This window comes from Saimiri boliviensis, chromosome 9 (genome assembly GCF_048565385.1).
Source record: "Saimiri boliviensis isolate mSaiBol1 chromosome 9, mSaiBol1.pri, whole genome shotgun sequence".
In the NCBI taxonomy this organism is placed as follows: Eukaryota; Metazoa; Chordata; class Mammalia; order Primates; family Cebidae; genus Saimiri; species Saimiri boliviensis.
The window spans coordinates 57,964,998-57,986,146 of NC_133457.1; the positions used below are offsets into that span (position 1 = coordinate 57,964,998).

At 35.3% G+C, this 21,149-nt stretch overlaps 1 protein-coding gene across 8 annotated transcripts in view; it reads right to left on the minus strand.

Moving 5' to 3' along the window:
- Window positions 1-21,149, minus strand: part of U2SURP (U2 snRNP associated SURP domain containing) — a 52,358-nt gene that overhangs the window by 4,762 nt on the left and 26,447 nt on the right. For 7 of the 8 annotated variants that reach the window (XM_010341556.3, XM_010341555.3, XM_010341554.2 and 4 more), the window contains 10 exons: window positions 20,967-21,130; window positions 16,694-16,856; window positions 16,272-16,351; window positions 15,462-15,549; window positions 14,366-14,488; window positions 13,134-13,290; window positions 12,281-12,376; window positions 11,521-11,587; window positions 6,533-6,692; window positions 1,056-1,166 (listed from right to left, as the gene is read on the minus strand). In XM_010341556.3, coding sequence (XP_010339858.1) covers window positions 1,056-1,166; window positions 6,533-6,692; window positions 11,521-11,587; window positions 12,281-12,376; window positions 13,134-13,290; window positions 14,366-14,488; window positions 15,462-15,549; window positions 16,272-16,351; window positions 16,694-16,856; window positions 20,967-21,130 — 1,209 coding nt within the window. The remainder of the gene's footprint in view (window positions 1-1,055; window positions 1,167-6,532; window positions 6,693-11,520; window positions 11,588-12,280; window positions 12,377-13,133; window positions 13,291-14,365; window positions 14,489-15,461; window positions 15,550-16,271; window positions 16,352-16,693; window positions 16,857-20,966; window positions 21,131-21,149) is intronic. The other variant, XM_074405921.1, reaches the window with a different exon arrangement.

A 21,149-nucleotide genomic window follows, 5' to 3' on the forward strand; every position in this document is an offset into this window, starting at 1 on the left:
TAAGCAGCATCTTTTACAAAATCTCACTTATATTTTTTCCAAATATATGGAGTGCAAATTTTAAAGAGTGGTGCTGAGGAGACTGACTTCCTCTGGTGACCTGTATGATGCATTTTCCTGATAATGAAAATGATTTACTGATTGAGATGCCTATTTTCTAGGAACCATACTACAAACAAAATACATGTATTATTTTAAACATTTGAATTCTGTAACAAAGAGAAACAGTAATAATAGTAGCTATTATCTAACTCACAATCTTACAAAATTGGGAATATCAACCCAGTTTCAGAGAAAAAGCAGGCTGCAGTGACTGGCCTAGGAGAGCAGCCAGAATTCCATAGGTCTAAGCAGCACCACAGCTGCTTTACCAGACCGCTCCCCATCGCCAGTTTTGTACATAAACAGCTTCATAATGAGTATACGTTCCTTTTTTATGGCTCTTTCCTATTTCACTTTCTATATAATCTATTATTGGGGTGTTTTTTTTCAACGTCAGTCAAAATTAATAGCAGTCCCAACAAAATTCCTGGGATTCCTGGTTCTAAAGTTCTCTGCAAATTCCTATATATTTTGTGATACACGAGAGTATAAAGTCCCTCAAACACTCAGAACTCACCAATGAAGTATTCTACCACTTGCTGTCCCTCCATGGAAACCATGGGAAATTAAATAAACTTCTCAACATCAGAACTTCCCAAACCCTGCCTCCCATCTTTTTCTTTCTGTACCACCTCTCAGGGTTGTTGGTGTCACCCTGTCACAAATATGACTCATCCTGAAGGTTTTCCAGTTTTGAAAGCATGCTCTTAGCAGAATTAATCTTCTTGTCCACAGGTAGGACCCAGAATAAAAGTGTGCTGCTGCCTTTGAACGCCTTTCCAAAATGAAATACTTTCAAAATATCAAATTTCAAATGTTTCTAATTGCCTACTGGTATTCAAAATTTACACAAAGGACATAATTTAAAATCATCTTTTGAGTATACCAATATTCTAGGAAGTCAAATAAATAACTTCAAAAAATGTGTATTATTGGGTATATTTATTTCTTACTCGTTGAAGAAGTTTATCCCTGTAGTGTTCTACTTGCTCCTGAAAACTCTGGCCTGGTTTTTTAGGTCTTTTTCCAGATTCCAGTTCATCCTGAAACTTCATAACTTTGAGCTGTGAAATTAAACATTTTAAAAATAAGTATTTTCATCATTCTAGCTTCTCAAGCACTGTTTTGCTTCTTTTCTACAGCATAACTAATTAGTACTCGTGTTAAAATACAACCTCACCTGAGGGCCACGTGTCAAACAAGCCAAACTACGTAAAAGTCAACTGATCAGATAGGAGCTTTCTGTGATCACGAGAGGACTCAAAAACCATGAAACAGGCTTCATGGCTGCAAGAAGCCTTTATTCTCTCAACACAATTATAACAAATTTGGTATGTGGTTCCATAAATTAGAAAAGCAAGGTTGCTAAAGCAAGGTTGCCAGCAAGATATTACAGTCAGCAGAACATAGATAAGCATCTTTTAAAAAGAGGCAGGGGTAGGAGGCCGTGGCATTCTGGTTCAGCTCATGTAAGACCAAACACACAAAAGTGCACACAGTCTGAAGGTTCCACTCACAGTGCAATCACCAGACCTCAAATCACAAAGAAAAGGTTAAATCATATTTGGAGAGTACTTTTTAAGACAATAAGAGTAAATACCGATTAAAACAGACTAGGCCAGGCGCAGAGGCTCACGCCTGTAATCCTAGCACTTTGGGAAGCCGAGGTGGGCGGATCACTTGAGATTGGGAGTTCAAGACCAGCCTGACCAACATGAAGAAATCCCGTCTCTACTAAAAATACAACATCGGCTGGGCATGGTGTTGCATGCCTGTAGTCCCAGCTACTCCGGAGGCTGAGGCAGGAAAATTGCTTGAACCTGGGAGGCGGAGGTGGTGAGCTGAGATCGCACCACTGCACTTCAGCCTGGGCAACAAGAACAAAACTCCATCTCAAAAAAAAAAAAAAAAAACCAGACCAGAAAAATTTCCATCTCTTACTTATCCTTCAGGATACCTATATAAGTTCACAAAGGTATTTGTACAAGATATTCATTGCAACATTGTTTGTAAACGTAGAACAACTACATGTTTACCCAGAGATTTCTGGCTAACACAGGAACATATATAATACACTTATATATTGCAAAGCATAAAGATCTGAATAAACTAGTAAAATAAGTTACAGGGAGAGAAAAAAACTTGCAACAAGTGAGCTTAGTTTTACTTTTTATTCTGGAGATTTAAGTATCTAAAAATTTTGTACTATATAAAAATAGTAAAAAGAATAAATGCATGATTTATTTTGAATTTAAAAATAAAGTGGTTAAAATAAAAACTACCCTAAGGCTTAGAGGAGCTTAAATTATCCAAAAAATTTACAAGGGCGAAAACACCTTCTTCTTGAATTCTAAAGGAGGGCAAATAAGGTGAAAAGTATAAGGACCTAGAAGATCCTCCAAGTTGCAGAAAGCACATGGATCTTGGATGGTACCACTGGGCTGCCAATCTGCTCAATATTGTTCCACGCAAAGAGAAAGAGGAAGCATTCTTGTCTAATGAAATTCCTGCAGATGCTAAGATTCTATCCTGTTTTATTCAGACACTGGTATGTCCTTTAAGTGGACTAAATGCTGCTACAGCATATTATTTATACTTCAAAACCAAGACCTCGCTTGCTTTTTAATCCCTTTACTATAAATTAGTCTTTCCAACAGAATAGAAACAAGCTACAAAAACATTTCCCACCCCATTCCAAGTGGTATTTCCCTTTCTTTTCCTTTTTGAGATAGTCTCACTCTGTCAGCAGTGGCACAATCTTGGCTCACTGCAACCTACACCTCCCAGGTTCAAGCAATTCTTCTGCCTCAGCTTCCCAAGTGGCTAATTTTTGTATGTTTTTTAAGTAGAGACAGGGTTTTGCCATGTTGGCCGGGTTGGTCTCGAACTCCTGACCTCAACTGATCTATCCATTTCGGCCTCCCAAAGTGCTATAGGCGTGAGCCACCATGCCTGGCCCCAAGTGGTGTTTCCACTATTTTTGACTTCATGAATGTTACTTATAAGTTCTCCAATTTTGTTGTTTTACCATCTATTTTCACTTTTTTAAAAAAAACTATTTATGTTTTGAGATGGTGTCTCACTCTGTCACCCAAGCTGGAATGCAGTGGCAGCTATCTCAGCTCACTGCAACCTCCACCTCCCAGAGTCTCCTGGGTTCAAGCGATTCTCCTGCATCAGCCTCCATGCCTGGCTAACTTTTGTATGGTCAACACAGGGTTTGACCATGTTGGCCAAGCTGGTCTCAAACTCCTAACCTCAAGTAATCCACCCACCTCAGCCTCCCAAAGTGCTGGGATTTCAGACATATTTTCACTTCTATAATCAGAATCTTTTATAACCAGAGCTTTGATGTTCTCTCCTTCTCTTCTTTCAACGCTCTCTAAAAGTCGGTGTGTTTTAAGAATGACTGCATTTAAAAGACAAGATGTAAGGCTGAGAAAGCAATGGGGTGTGGGGTGGGCAACATAAATAGCTAAGTTCATCACTGTGTGAAGCCTCTCGTGACCAAGATGACTCTTCTACAGAATGTATTTGTAGAAAATCAGTTTAAGAGTTAAGTGTCTGAGAGTCAAACAACAGACCTGAATGTTATTTAGGGGAGAGGAGGGATTCCTAAGATAATCTTTTTAAAAATCACTATACAATCCCTACTTACAGTTCCTGTTGATATAGTCTAACTGAGGCTCAAGCACAAGTCCAAGGCACACAGAAAACAGATGATCAACGGTCGCAACACAAAGGGAAGTGGCCCATGCAATGGCTTGTTAACCATCTATCCCTTGTTGCCTTCAGGCCTCAGAGAGGTATCACCTTCCAACTCAACTATTCACCCTTTCCCCACGGAAGAGGAAAGAACGTGATCTCTCTCTTCCAACAAGACAGAAGATCTTCACTTGGGTCCCCACCCACTATTCTACTCTTCCAACCTTGTTGCTAGAAATGGGGACAACAGAAGAACGAGAAAAGGTAACTCCAACCTAGGCACTGCTCTCAGTGGTATATGAAAGATTAAGAACTTGCTTCTGGCCACCACAATATCATATAGCTACAAGATTTTTGTGCTTTTACAAAGGATGTTAGTATTTTGTAACACGAATCATTTGGTTTTTATTTATTCTATGCTTAAAAATGTTCAGCTATAGGTATCTTTATTAGGACACAAGTGGGGATGGAAAATTATAGTATATATACCATAGTATATAATAGAACTAATTAGATAAACTACTTTAGAACTTTATTCTTTAAAATGGTTCTCCAATAAAAGGGTTAGTACTCACTGGATTCTAAGTCTAGAAATGGATATCCAAATTTAGGGGAAGAGAAGAGAGCTAGGAAAAGCCCTAGTCTGCTCATGAGCCCTGAGTTCTAGTCCCAGTTTGCCACCTGTTGTAAAATTTTATTCCATATGACTAAATCTCTCAAAGGATATATGGGAGAAGTATTAGATAATTCTAAAATGAAACCAACATACACATTTTAAAATCAGGACTTAGTTCATAGTCCAAATCACAGAAAGACAACTAAGTCGTGAGAGGCAGTCACTATGAAACCAGAAGAAATAATCACTGAATACACAAAGAAGAGGTCAGATTACAAAAGAGCACATAAAGTATGAAAATATATGCATATAACATGTATGTATGCAATGTGCATGCACATGTGTCACATATATGGAAGGAGTAAGGTTTATAAAAACCAACTAAGTTAACAGAAAAAGGTTAAATTACATGGTTTCCTCTTTTCAAGTTAATAAGGAAATAAAATATTCTAAACAGTCGGGCATTTATAAGGCAATAGCTTTTATTATCAAGAAAATGTATTTTTATTTAACTCAAGTCTGTTTCTACTCTAACAGTTTTATCAGGTCAGAAAGGCAGAGCTTTCAGTAAGGTGAGAGGAGTAAAAGAGGGGCATGTATAGGCTGAAAAGGTGCACAGGTGAGTGTGTTCACTGACACACATCTTATCCCCCTAAAAATCATATTTAAAATGTATACAAATATATCCCAGGAAAAAATAAATCAACTAATCAACTCTGAAAATCCTTCATTTCTACTTATAAATGACACCATGCTGACTACATATAAGGTTAAAACAAAATGTTGTCTCTGTTTACTTTTCAGTTTGGTGATGTCTGACAAAGAGGTGGGCAAGAACTTGTATCAGCCCAACAGTGGAGAAGTGGCAGTGAGGTAACTAATGTGGACAGGTATCGTAAGTTAGCAAGGGAAACAGTACTGACATACATAGGCATTCAAAAATACTGTTCAATGAATGTACAGAGTATGAAAATTCACTCTCATAAATTCTTTTGAGGTTCAAGACTAACTGCTAAACTACTGCTAGCATTTGCTGGGAATATTTCATCCCCTTGAGGGCATTACAAAGCCCTTCGCTCTCTGACATGTCCGAATAGCTTTGGACAAACAAAAGGCATTTAAAAAAGAGAGAGCGAGACCAGCCTGGGCAACACAGTGAGACCTCACCTCTATTAAAAAAAAAAAAAAGAAAGAAAGAAAAATTAGTTGGGGGGCTTGGTGGTACACATCTGTAGTCCCAGCTACTCATGAGGCTGATGTGGGAGAATCTCTTGAGCCTGGTAGTTTGACATTGCAGTGAGCTAAGGTCACACCACTGCACTCCAGGCCTGGTCAACAGAGAAAAGCCCAATCTCCAAACAACAATAACAACAAAAAATGGACAGAGGAGGGGGGAAAAGGGGGGGAAATGTCTGCCTGAGATAGTTTGGTCTCTTCTGCACATTTTCCCACCTTTTAGTATTAAGACCCACTCAGTGTCTACTCTCCTCCATATTACAGGTACAGACATTAAAAATGAGCCTAATACAATAAAATGTAAACGTAACTAGAACGTGCCAGATAATGTTTTACTTTTTCCTAGCTATATATTATGAACACTCAAATGAAATGATTTCTCACAGTATATAACACATAATATATTACATATGTGTGTACATATATATAAAATCTATATATATTAGAATCCATTTCTTCAGAGGATCTCCTATGTGCCATGTACTAGAGATACAATGATGAAGAGAAAACAGACATAGTCTTTTCCCCTCATGGAAAGTACAGCCTAATGGGGAAAAGAGACATTAAATAAGCAAGCAAAGCAGGTAAGCAAACGAAAAAAATACACATTCACATACATACCCCTCAATACATGTAAAATCACACAGAAATAAATAGAAATAAGCAAGCAAATCCAAAAGGGTAAGAAAAGGATACTGTGAGTGAACAGAATGTTGAACTAAAAGGCCTGAAGAAAAGTCACCTGGTATGAGGAGTTCTAAGCAGAGAGAGGGAACAGTATATACTAAAGGTATGATGCAAAGAGGAAGCTTAGTTTGGTGGAGAAAGTGAAAAGCCAGTAAAGTGTAATTTAAGTTTCACTGTAACACTAACCTCAATTTCACGAAGTTTGGCTCGTTTCTCCTCACTCATTTCAGAGTACTTAGAGAACTTGGACTCAGTCATTTCTTCTTTTATTGGATTAGAGTACAAATGATGTTCTTCAGATTTGGAACTTTGAGTATCTTCTTCATCTTCACTTTCTTCTTCTTGACTTTAGAAATAAGCAGAATACACTGCATGTCAAGGCAGCAAGAGCGTACCATATTTTATAGTCCACATATTTTATTATTCACTGTAGCTTAAATAACATAAGCAAAACATAATACAATTCATACCTCAAGCATGTTTTGCAAAATATTCTGTCAATATTTTATAGACAATTTTATAAAACACTTCTTTCCTCACAGAAAAAGTTTGAGCTTCAACATAAGCATACTTTAATATATTCTGCTTATGTTAATGTTATCTGTGTGCCTTCCATTTGCAACAAACTTTCCTTGCACCCATTAAATGAAATGAATGATCAACAGTTTCTGCATACTTCACAGTTCAGAGTGATTTCAAGAAGCTTTATGTTTTCTATTCCTGAGTTACTGCACTCATATTGTGAGTTAAGAATATTCAAAAATATTGTACATTCTCATTTATAAGTGAGAGTTAAGCTATGAGGATGCAAAGGCCTAAGAATGATACAAGGGACTCCTGGGACTTGGAAGGACAGGAGGGGTTGAGGAATAAAAGACTATATATTGGGTACAGTGTCGACTGCTCAGGTGACAGGTACACCAAAATCTCAGTAATCACTCAGTAAATATCCATGTAACCCAAAACCACTTGTACATCAAAAACTATTCAAATGAAAATTAAAAAAAAATAAAAAAAGATTTATGTGTGCCTTTAGTAATTTCAGCAGAGCCTATAATCAATCTAGAAAACATATGAGCTTGAGTCACAGAGTTATTGGGAAATAATCACTACAGCTAGTAAAGACCTTATCTGTTTAGCCCATAACCTTAACAATAAAGCAATGTATACACTTCATTTATTAGCAAATACAAGTATTCATATTTTAATTGATTCTGAAAATTGCACTGGTTCTGAGTCAGACAAGAAGAAAATAAAAAACGGAAAGACAGTCATGAGTAAGTCACTTAGGATACAAAGAAAAAAAATTTTCTTGTCCTTCCAGAAGCAGTCTAGTGGAAACACAAACAGGCAACTATATGTAAAAAGCTGCTGGTTAGTCATCAATACTAGTACAGGAGTAACAAAGTGTTTCTGAAGCACAAAGAATGAATGGGTGTAAAAAAAAAAGTGTTTTATGTTCTGGGACTAGGTGGTGTGTGTGTGTGTGTATATTATTGTCAAATAAGTCTGGGCAAAACAAGATACCCATGTACAAACAAACTCAGAATGTTGATGTATATACAAACAAAATTCCTTACAAACAATGTTGACTGTGATAACAACATTACTGGCATAACAGAACAAATGCTATTTTGCCTTTGAAACTTGAACCTTGCAAGTCCTTCTATGGTTATTATTTGGGAACTAAGTACATTCTACAGTAAGCAGAAAGATTCCTTTTAATATACATGTAGAATCATTACTAATAATGTAAAAACAGTTATAATCAAATGCTTTCTAAATAAAGTTTAATATAATAAGACTTTCATTGTATGAGAGAAAAATTTAAGCCAGGCAGATAAAAAGAAAGTGCAGTCAATTCTGAATCAGGAAAGATATAGTACTGAGAAAAATCTGATACTAGCTTTTAAATTTCTCACCCACTGGCCCTTTCTAGACATTACTAAAGTGTTTTACTAACTTCATCTTCAGAACGCCACAAATCATTAATATCGCCTAGGTACAACTCAATACCTATATTAGCGGTATTAGGAAAAGTCAAAAACAACAGTTTAAAAATATTCTTTTTGGAAAAAAAGAATACTTTTAACTAATATTTCGCATTAATTTGTCAAAAATTTCCTAAATACAGTTTTTTTTTTGTTTCTTTTTTTTTTGTTTTTTTTTTTTTGAGACGGAGTTTCGCTCGTTACCCAGGCTGGAATGCAATGGCGCCATCTCGGCTCACCGCAACCTCCGCCTCCCGGGTTCAGGCAATTCTCCTGCCTCAGCCTCCTGAGTAGCTGGGATTACAGGCACGCGCCACCACGCCCAGCTATTTTTTTTTGTATTCTTAGTAGAGACGGGGTTTCACCATGTTGACCAGGATGGTCTCGATCTCTTGACCTCGTGATCCACCCGCCTCGGCCTCCCAAAGTGCTGGGATTACAGGCTTGAGCCACCGTGCCCGGCCCTAAATACAGTTTTTAATTTTTTTAAAACACAAGAATTTCCTGTTTTATGGTACATAAAATTTTACAAGTGTTTCAGATGCTTTTAAATTGCTGAAGTGTTTGTTTATGTGTGTTTATGTAAACAGGGACGTTTACTGAAGAATTATTCTAAAAGTCAATAAGGAAGTGATTTCATTAAACTGAGTCACAGTTACTATGAATCAATAATACAGCAGATATTGATTACTTAACCAATTCTAGTCTGTTAAATTTTTTCTAATTTTTTTTTTTTTTTTTTTTTTTGCAATTTCAAATATTCCTTGGTAAACATTCTTGTATGTTTACCCAAATGTCTGCTTTCAATCATAGATGAATACAGAACAGGTAAATAGATGGATTAAAATGGAATAATATCATTTCAATCATGGATGAATACAGAACAGGTAAATAGATGGAATTAAAATGATAAAGGTGTCACAACAGTATGTACAACAGTATTACGTCATTTACGTTCAAATAGCTCTCCATGTTTTTATTTACACAGAAAGGGTCTAGATGGCCAAACATTAAACATTTAACCATATTACTTAAGACTTTTAAAATTAGCTCTATTCATGATTTAAAATATGTAAATATTTTAAATTACTATTATAATTTTTTTCAAGGCCTAAGTAGTTTTTCTCAACTGGTTTTGGCCTTAGCTTTAGTCACAATTCGAGGTTCAAATCTTATCACAGCTTATTCCTCTTCTTTTTTTAAAAAGACATGCAAGTTCAAGATGCTAAATTCATACAGTATTCAGTACAAATGAAACTGCTTTTGTAACTTTTCTCCAAAATGTGCTTTTTAAAAATCACATTTCTGCCACAAATCACAATATTGCCACAAAATACAGTAATTACTAATTACAAAATCAGCCTTAAGTAAAAAGGCATTTCTGATTCAGCCACTAGAGAGTAGTAGTGAGGCAAGAGAAAATTTCAAGGATCAGAAGCTGTATGCGAAAGGTTTTTTTTCCTTGCTTTGTACTTTCTACTTTTTTACATTATGATTTATCTGGAATTCCGAAGAAAAATGAAAAATCTAAAATTATACTTCTAGTGATCCAGGCTTCCACCAATGTATGATTATTCCAACATCCATGCTAAAATGTACTCATATTCCAAACATTAACACAAATACCAGTTTTATGCCAAAAACACTAATACCTTTATAGAAATAAAACTAATGAAACAATACTTTTTTTCAGTTCAATGGCTTTTCTACCCTGCCTTCCCCCCAAATTAAACAATTATTTTGATGGGTACATATACTACTTTTAAAGCAGTGATTCTAAAATGGTAAGATGTCGCTGATAGGATCATGAACATAAAAAGGGTTCAGAAAACCACTTTTTTAAAGCAAACTGAACTAAATTTGTGCATCCCTAAACAGCCTCAGATAACTATTTCCAATGGCAAGCCACATCTATATTTTGTAAATATTCTGTCATAATCACTGCTGACTTGTTCTAATCATACCAACATTTCTGGAAAAACATCATTGTAGACAGGTTTTTACCATCATATCACACTGTGTTTCTATAACCTGTGGATTGAGCACATTTTCCCAACAATCCAAATGCCATTTATTAAATCCACACAAATGCCCATATTGTGCTAGGACACACCAGCTTTCTCTTATTTGAGAACAATAAAAGAATGCAAAACTTATAAAGACAGAAACCTGCGCTTTGTGTTTGTGATCCCATCTCTTCCTACTCATTTAAAAAAAAAAAAAATCAACTCCCATTGCAATTTTAAAAAGTGTCAAGCACTTTCTAAAAACTACCAACACAAATCTGCAAGAGAATTTGAGAGCAGAGATGCCTACAATCACAGTGTCAGAAACAAAAACAATTTTGGGGTGATTAACAAACAGCAAAATCGGCCGGGCGCGGGGGCTCAACCCTGTAATCCCAGCACTTTGGGAGGCCAAGGCGGGTGGATCACGAGGTCCAGAGATCGAGACCATCCTGGTCAACAAGGTGAAACCCCGTCTCTACTAAAAATATAAAAAAATAAATTAGCTGCGCATGGTGGCGCGTGCCTGTAATCCCAGCTACTGAGGAGGCTGAGGTAGGAGAACTGCCTGAACCCAGGAGGCGGAGGTTGCAGTAAGCCGAGATCGTGCCATTGCACTCCAGCCTGGGTAACAAGAGTGAAACTCCATCTCAAAAAAAAAAAAAAAAAAAAAAAACAAAGAAACAGCAAAATCAAAATTATTCTTTCTCCGTATTTCAAAAGAAATTTGTTTTCTCCTCTGTATTCATTCTTAGTTCTTCTGAAAAGTTTACATTTAAATAACACAATCTCCCTAATGCAATATTTTTCTTAGTAATGTACAATACAAAAGAAAAGGAGTATAACCCTTCCTACTCACATTTTACAAACCACTTTTTGTGGAGCCCAAAACAGTATTTGATGGCAAAGGTTTGAAACAAATGCAGTTGATCAATTAGTAACTACACAGTGAGAATGTAACCTAGCATAAAAAACTCAAAAGCAAAATGAAACGAGATGCATCAAGACCAGAAAACAAAAGCTCTTTTAGTCACTGGAAAACCAATGGAGAACTAAAAATAATCCTCTCACAAATTTTTTTAACAGTTAAGTTTTCCACTTCGCTATTATTTCAAGTACATGAAAAGGGGAGTGTATATGAACAAGAAACAGTATATTCAAAACTTAAGATTCTTACTTTTGATTTTCTTCTTCTTCTGATTCTTCATGCTGGTCAAATAATTCCCATTTAGAAGTTGTAACGGCTGAATGGAAGGAAAAGGAGGATGTAATTCCATGAGGTAAACTAGCATTTTCGCAGTAGCACAGTGGAAGCTCAAGCTTTAGAACTGTAAAGTCTGTATTACAGAAGTTTTTTTAAATCTATGTTTATCAATTCTCTAAATAGCATGTGCCAAATCTCTTTCATCACACCAACAGTATAATTCAAATTCATGAAGTGACGAATAATGCCATTCTTAGTTCTGTGCTGAATGTTAAGATATATTTCATTAGAACCTATAAATAGTTAACAATTACAGATTATTAGCACTAGGATACAGGTTGAAGTAAGTGTGAACGGCAGGTCTAAATGGCATCTAATCAGTCTAGCGCTATGGGAGAGTCAAAGCTTGGTGAAAACTTTGTTTCTCTGAAACTGACCTCTGTACATTTCTACATAGGTACAGCTTCCCACCTACATTTGCTACTAAAATGGCTTAACCTAAAAGGTTTGCAGTGGTATCTTACTACTCTCAAAACTTCCAAACTGAAGGACCTAAGAAAATTGTAACAGCAACACCAACCACAATAAAAGTGTACACTAGACACAAAATACGGTAACACTGAGTATTAAGGTTAAAACGTTATAAAACATAAAAGGAAATTATATATATAAGCACACCAATAATTAATTTATAAGTACTTAATTTTAAAGTATTTATTTTACTTTTACTTACCCTGTGCTTCCAATTCAGATTCATCCACAGCTTCCCATTTTGATGGGGCAACTTTAAATATAGGCTCATTCTTCTTTGAGTCTTCGGTTGCATCCACTATTAGAGAAAGATAAGCCATTAACCCTGATGACTAGGGGATGACCCGAAGTATTAGGTTCATGGGTGTTCACTATATTATTAAAAAGCAAAGTAAAATAAGGACATAATAGATGGACAAACAGTAATACTAAGAACAAGGACTATGACTAAACCAATTCTCTGCATCTGAGGGCAAATTTTTAGCAGTATATATTATTAATTCAGAAAATACAGGTTAGTAATACATCAAGCAAGTGAAGAAGTTGAGAAGTAAAACAAATCCTGAATACCTTTACCTAATGTTTAAAATACAAAACTGCATACATTATTCAATATTTAAACATATAATTCAAATGTACCAAAGAGCTGTGTATAGTTCCTATTTTCAAAATGATTTTAAGCAGCTAGGAAAACTGAAGTTAGGATAGAAAAATTAGTAATAAATACAGAACTGATAAAACCAGAAACCTAGGATTATGCAAAATTTGCTTATAATTTTCTGACAATTAAGACGAAAAGAGAAACCTACTAATATTTATAGGAGGCTGATTGTCCCAATAAAATGTGACCAGAAAAAGGCTTCTAATATATTTATTAATACAAATAAATGTATTACTGGGTATTAGAATTTTGAAAATTCAGAAATAAAAAAGTTAATAATTTGATACCTTAATGAGACACTATAACCTTTTTTCACATCAGCATGTATGGGAAATTAAAGTTTTGGTAACCAAACTTATTAGCTAGATTTAATCGTTTTGAAATTGGAACTTACAAGGCACTCCATCAAGATCATCATCAAGACTTTTTATAGGGACTCCATCAAGATCATCAATGGGAGTAGCATCAATAGGAATTCCATCTACATCTTCCAGAGGTGCACCATCAAGCTCTTCCTCGATGGGGGCACCATCAAGGTCATCTGGTACATCCTACAGAAATGTGTACTATTATAACATTTTCCTTAGCTTGCTGAAGCAAAGGATTAATTTGTAATCCAGCCAAGCCAACATACCCGGATACCCACACTCCAAGGTACAATGTAAGAACATAATAAGAATATATTCTATCACCCAGTTTGCTAAAGGAGTAGTCAGTTGTGTATTTATTTAATGTTTGCCAAATGCTCATTGGTGCCAGGTACCATGTGAGGAAATGATGAGTAGAAACAAGTTTGGGTTCCCTGTTACAGAGCCTGGTAAAGGTTTCTGTTGTTGTTTTGGGGGTGGTGGGAACCAGGAAATCAGATAATCACAACAATATACACTTATCTGTAACTATGATAACTGCTACAGCAAAAAGGCATATCATACTATTAGCATAGTAAGTTTCACTGAAAGAGGTCACAGAAGGCTCTCTAAGTTTATGCTTGAGCTGTGATCTAAAGGGTCTCAGGTAAAGAGAAGTCCCAGAAAGAGTAAAGAACATGTATAAAGGCCAATGGTAAGTGGAAACACACATTTAAGAAACTGAAACAAGGACTATGTGGGTTGCAACAGTAAGGCCAATTAGGAAGATCCTGCAGGAGTGAAAGTGAAAACATAATAGCTGACTTGCAAGGCAGAATTAAAGATGAAGGATTCAGTAATAATTTAGGAGGTTAAAAAAAAAAAAAAAAACCAACAGAATAGTGATGTATATTATCTGCTATCATGTGATGCATCTTTTCATACACACATTTACTTATATAGCTATCTTTAACAAAATTAAGTCATGCTATATATATTGCTCTATTAAATGCTTTTTCCCCACTATTAATAACATATCATAAATCTTAAATCATTAAATAAAAACACTACTCATCAATTTTCACATAAGGACACAAGACAGAGAATTCCTGTTATATGTAATTTTTGACTCCTGGGTTCCAACAATAAAAACCCACTATTTAGTGGTAAACAATAGTATTTTTCACAAAGAAATGTACTTCACATATGTAACATAGCAAACCACCAAGAAACCTCCACCCCAGATACAAATTTTAAAAACCAAACACACAGTGCCTACCTCTGTTTCCTTTTCTTCAATAATATTTACAAGTCCTAAGAAAATATTTTGTAGTTTGATCAAAAATGGTTCTGGATAAATTGCCCAATCTTCCCATGCTCTGAAGCAAGTCATTACCCGTTGCTAAATAAACAGGAAACAACAACAAATTTTTATTTTGGGCTATGTGTCTCAAATTTCAGTTCACGAGAATCACCATCAAGATTTGCTAAATTTGCCTTGAAACTGACAATTTTTTTAAACTTTAAATAACTATCTATCATTACCACATTTTTAAAAAAATGTCACCTTCTAATTATAAAGAAAAAAAAACCCAAAAATAAATAAAATGAAAAATAAACAGTAACTATCTGCTAAGTAACTATAAAAATAAACAGTAACTATCACCTAAGTTCATCTCCCATATCATTAGTACTACACATAAGCCACATTCCAGGAAACACATGGAAACTTGTAAAAATTGGTAGCCAAGTTTTGACCCGAATCCCTTATGGTCCAATGAAGTACTTCCTAATTCTAGGTAACACTTTACTCCTTATCTTCCCTAAACTTTTCTTTAAATTCTAACTTAGAGTCAAAATTTAAGGTCAAAAACTTTTAAAATGGGAGTTGTCTGAATGCCATAAAAATGGTCAGGCATCTTCCCAAACTAAAAATTTTTCTTAACAATGTCTTCTTTCCATGAAAGCATATTTACTTATTCTATAATAAGCAAAGTACTCCACTTGGCTTTTCTTAACACTGGTCTACAGCTTAAGAGGTCATAAAAAAATTGGTAACAGAATATAGTTTCTAAACATGATTAAAATGTATGTCTTTAATCCAGCAAAACAATATATACCATTACGAAACAAGTGATTCTTCTGGATGTTTTATGAAAAAGACTAACATTTATAATATTTAAATAATACTTAAAACTAAAATTAAACACCTGACAAAATATCTTTAAAATTTTTGATTTTTTGAGAAAAACAAAAATGACAGAATATTAAAACAGTAATTTCTGTAACATCTAAGTTTTAAATTTATGTCTCATATTTGATCCCCCCCATCCATCCAAAACACTAGGGCAAAAATAGTAAAACAATAAACGTACCTTAAAGTTTTCAGATTGTAAATGACCTTGAATTGTACGATAGGTGGCATTGAGGTCTGAAAATATCTGACATAACTTTGTTTCAAAACTGAAATTCAAATAATGCATTCTTTGAAATAAAATGTTTAAAATTCCTTTCTCTTTTAGTATGCTAGACAATGAAAACCCCTCTTGAACTTTGATCTCTTATGTTGGCCAGTATATACATTGTTTCAATTTATTTATTATACGAGTAGCTAGATATGCAATTTAAAAAGTTATCTTTAACAGCACCTATTTGTTCTACTGTCAATAACTAAGGAAGTGATATAAAATCTTTCCCAAAAATTGGTAATTTAGCTTAAGTGTAAGCCAATTTTTAAAAACATCCTATAAACCATGAAGAAAGTCAAATTAGTCTTCCCTCAGCATCCCTGAGGGGATTGGTTCCAAGATCTCCCATAGACACCAAAATCCATAGATGCTCAAGTTCCTGATTGAAAAATGACCTAGTATTCACCTGTAACCTATGCACATCCTCCCATCTGTTAAATCGTCTCTAGGTTACTTATAGTACCTAATATAATGTAAATGCTATGTAGAGTTTTCATATTGCATGGTATAAAAAATTTCAAGGAAAAAAGTCAGTACAGACAGAACTTTTTTTCTGAAATATTTTCAATTTGTGGTTGATTGAATACATAGATACAGAACCCACAGACATGGAGGGCTGACTATATTTCTTATTAGTGGAGGATGTTAACAAAACAATCCTCTTTTCTGAACTCCTTACCCTTAAATACTTTATTTCAGGAATACCATTATACTTACAATTTTCTATAATATGAAGCATTAGCAACTTTGGCTGAAGAGTTGTACAAAACATCAGAAACCAAATATAATCTGGCAATCTATAATACCAAAAGATAACACAAAATAGATTAGTGTAAGGCTAATGTTTAGCTATAATTTAGTAATGGCTACTAATTAGAAAAGTTATATGAAACTCAGTATCACCACGACCATGACTTGGGCAGGGATGAAATTTGTTAATTCATTTACATTTCAATTTGTTTGTAACTTGTATGTTAATGAACCTAAATTTCCAAGCAGAAGTAACATAAGACTGCATGGGAAAAATTTCATCAGTCAAGTTACTTGTGCAAAAAAGAAACCAATTCTAATCCCAAAAGGTGGCAACTATATCCCCTTTTCTTAATTAAATGTTCATAAAGAGAAATTCATTCCCGTACCTTTTTAGGAAGGGGTGTCTTTAAGATGGACAATGACTCAGTAATGCAATCCACTATTTCTTCAGCAGCTTCAGCATTATTAAGACAGAAAACCATTGCATCTCCAATATCATTTTTCCTTGGAGTTAATCCCCGCAAGATTTCTTCCAATTTATCCCTCTGTCTGAACATAAATTGTTTTAATTTATAAATATTTAGATGCAATTTCAAATGCCATTGTAGCTTTTGCTGACTAATTTCTTTAAAATCTACTCATATAAAATAAATCTGAAGACTGTAATGTATTAAGTCTGATTTGTGTTGTGTCCCCCAAAATTGTTAGAATTTTTTGAAGAACTTATGTAAGAAAGAATATCCTGTAGAACTATTAAAAGATCCCAATGATGTTTTCAGCTTACAAATTAAGTAAATTTAAAATTATGGGCATTTCTTCAAGAGTCTTTAAGAGTGCCCCAGTCCTACCATCCCATGATACTGAAGAACTTTCATGTTCTTTACCCCACTTCTTTGAAGAAAGTCTATTACTTTAGCACTTCGGCCTGGGATTAGGACAGGCTAACTTTTTCTGTAAAGGGAAGGACTGGCCTGGTACAGTGGCTCATGCCTGTAATCCCAGCATTTTGGGAGGCCGAGGCGAAATCACAGAGTCGGGAGTTTGAGACCATCCTGGCCAACATGGTAAAACCCCATCTCTACTAAAAATACAAAAATTAGCCAAGCATGGTGGCAGGCGCGTGTTAATTCCAGCTACTCAAGAGACTGAGGCAGGAGAACTGCTTGAACCGTGGAGGCAGAGGTTGCAGTGAGCCGAGATTGCGCCACTGCACTCCAGCCTGGGTGACAGAGCGACTCCGTCTCAAAAAATATATATAATTATTTTAGGCTTTACAGGCCATATGATCTCTATCCCCCTGCTGGTATAGCTCCAAAGCAGCCAGACAACATGTAAAGGAAGAGAATTAGCTGTATTCCAATAAAACTTTATTTTCCAAAACAGGAGGCAGCCAGATTTAGCCTATGAGCTGAGTTTGCAATTCCTAGGACTACGGTGATTATGAACATATACCTTTCAGAAGCAAATACACTCAAACGGTATTGCACTTCATTGGCAAATGCTCTCATAAACAATGAATCAATGCAACAAGTATTAAGATTTATAGATTGCAGTAAAGTTCACACAGGCATATCTCAGATTGTGAGTTTGGTTCCAGACCACTGCAATAAAGCAATTATCTCAATATAGCAAATCACACAAGTTTTTTGGTTTCCCAGTACATGTAAAAGTTATGTTTATACCATATTGTAAATCTATTAAGTATGCAATAGCAGTATGTCCAAAAAAAATGTATATGTTACTTTAAAAATGCTCTCTTGTTAAAAATGCTAACAATCACCTGAGCTCTCAGTGAGTCATAATACTTTTGTTGGTGGAAGGTTTTGCCTCAGTGTTGACGGCTGCTAACTCATCAGGATGTTGGTAACTTAAGGTTAGGGTGGCTGCAGCAATTTCTTAAACAACAATGAAGTTTGCTGCATCAAGTGACACTTCTCATCACAGGGGATTTCTCTGTAGCATGAGATGCTGTTTGTTAACATTTTACCCTGAGGAGAACCTCTTTCCAAATTGTAGTCAATCCTCTCAAACCCCGCACTGCTTTATCAACTAAGTTTATGTAAAATTCTAAATCTTTTCATTTCAACAATGTTCACAGCTTTTCATCAGAAGTAGATTGCATCTCAAGAAACCACATAATTTGCTCATCCCTAAGAAGCATCTCCTCACTCTAATATTAAAGTTTTATCATGAGATCGCAGCAATTCAGTTGTGTCTTTGGGCTCTACTTCTAATTCTAGTTCCTTTGCTATTTCCACCGTATTTGGAGTTACTTCCTCTAATAAAGTCTTGAATCCCTCAAAGTCATCCATGAAGGTTAAAATTAACTTCTTCCAAGCTCCTGTTAATGTTGACTTTATTTTACATGCAAAGAAAAAACTGAAATGGATATTTAAGATTTTTATTTATTTATGTTTAATAGAGAAAGGGTCTCATTATATTGCTTAGACTGGTCTTGAACTCCTGGTCTCAAGCTATCCTCCTGCCTCGGTCTCCCACAGCACTGGGATTACAGGTCTGGGCCATCACACCTGGCCCACAAATGTTCTTAATGGCATTTGGAATGGTAAATGCTTTCCACAAGGTTTCTAACTGACTTTTTCCCAGACGCACTGGAGGAATCACTACCTATGGCAGCTAGAGCCTTATAAAATATATTTCTCAAGTAGGACTTAAAGGTCAGAATTACTCCTTGATCAATGGGATACAGAATGGATAATGTGTTATCAGGCATGAAAACATTAATCTCTTTGTACATCTCTATCAGAGATCTTAGGTGATCAGGTACATTGTCAATGAGCAGTAATATTTTGAAAAAAAAATCATTTTCCTGAGCAGATCTCAATGGTGGGCTTAAAATATTCAGTAAACCATGCTATAAACATATATGCTGCCATCTAGGCCTTGTTGTTCCATTTATAAAGCACAGGCAGAGTGGATTTAGTATAGTTCTTAATGGTCCTAGGATTTTTGGAATAGTAAATGAGCACTGGCCTCAACTTACCAGCTGCATTAGCCCCTAATAAGAGTTAGCCTGTCCTTTGAAACTTTTAAGCCAGACAGTGGCTTCCCCTCTCTAGCTATAAGTTCTAAATGGCGTTTTCTTACAATAAAAGGCGATTTTGTCTACACTGAAAATGTAATTAAGCGTAGCCAGCTTCATGAGTGACCTCAGATCTTCTGGATAATTTGCTACAGCATCTATACCAGCACTTACTGCTTCACCTTGAACTTTTATATTATGAAGACGGCTTCTTTCCTTAAACCTCAGGAACCAATCTCTGCTAGCTTCAAATTTTTCTTCTGGAGTTCCCTCACCTCTGTTTCCAAAGAACTGAAGAGAGTTTGAGCCTTGCTCAGGATTAGGTTTTGGCATAAGGGAATGCTATGGCTGGTCTGATCTTCTATACAGACCATCAAAACTTTCTATCAGTAATAAGACTGTTTTGCTTCCTAATCAATCATTTGTTCACTGAAGCAGCACTTTTAATTTTCTTTAAAAACTCTTCCTCTGCATTCATAATGTGGCTTACTGTTTGGTGCAAGAGGCTTAGCTTTCAACCTGTCTCATCTTTTGAGATGCCTTCCTAACTAAGCTTAATCATTCTAGCTTTTGATTTAATGTGAGAGAAGTGAGACTCTTCCTTTCACTTGGATACTTAAGGCCATTGTGGGATTATTAATTGGCCTAATTCCAATAGTATTGTGTCTCAGGAAATAGTGAGGCCTAAAGAGAAGGAAAGATGATGGGAAAACAGATGGTCACTGGAGCAGTCAGGATACACATTTTTCTATTTAAGTTCATCTTCTTTATATGACCATAGTTTGTGGTGCCACAAAACAATCAAAGATCACTGATTACCATAACAGATATAATAATAATGAAAAAGTTTGAGCTATTGTGAGAATTATGAAAATGTGACAGACATGAAGCAAGCACATGTTGTTTGAAAAATAATGCCAACAGACTTGTTTGACATAGGGTTGCCACAAACTTTCAATTTATAGAAAACACTGTATCTCTAGAGCACAGTGAATCAAAGCACAATAAAACTAGGTATGTATATATTTAATTCTATATTCTAAAAATGCTTTTAGCCTTTTTTTTTCCCATGAGGTATATAGGATGTCCTCTGAACATTTAATAAATATATTTCTGTTTCTTAAATCAGCTAGCTGCACTGTACAATTGCTGTGAGACCAATAATAGCACACACTTCATGGTGGCCATCTCACAGCTCACCACACATGGCAAATGAAGTGTGAAAATTATCACGAAGAGGCTTTGCACAGCCAACATCTGATCCTACTAGCCACACAACAGTTTCTCCTCTTTATATTGCATTCAGAGAAGAAAGAATTCTAGAGGTCCCCAAAAAGTTTCTGTAAGAATCTAAAGTACTCCAATGCTAAAGAAAGAAGTCAATCATATTTAAGAGATCATCACTAATTTTATCAGGAGAAAAATCAACGACAATAGGACACACACCTATACTTGCTAAGATGTTTAAAATTATAAAGCACATGATGAAAGATGTTACTATTTTAAACATTCACAAGTGAAAAAAATTATTTTAGGGTTAACATCTTAATACAACTATTAAAGCTATCATTACATTGTTTTTTCTGAATATACAATAGAAATGAAAAATATCTTACTCTTCCTTAAGGGCTCCCTTTTTACTAGGTTCCTCTACAAAAGCTTCTGTTTCTTGCTCTTCTGACATTCCATGCAAATATGGATTTAATGGTGGTGGCCTCCAAAAAGATCCATTTTTGAACATACGAAAATCTTCCGTCCGCCATTTAGTTGGAGAATCTCCCTAACAAACATTTAAAGTT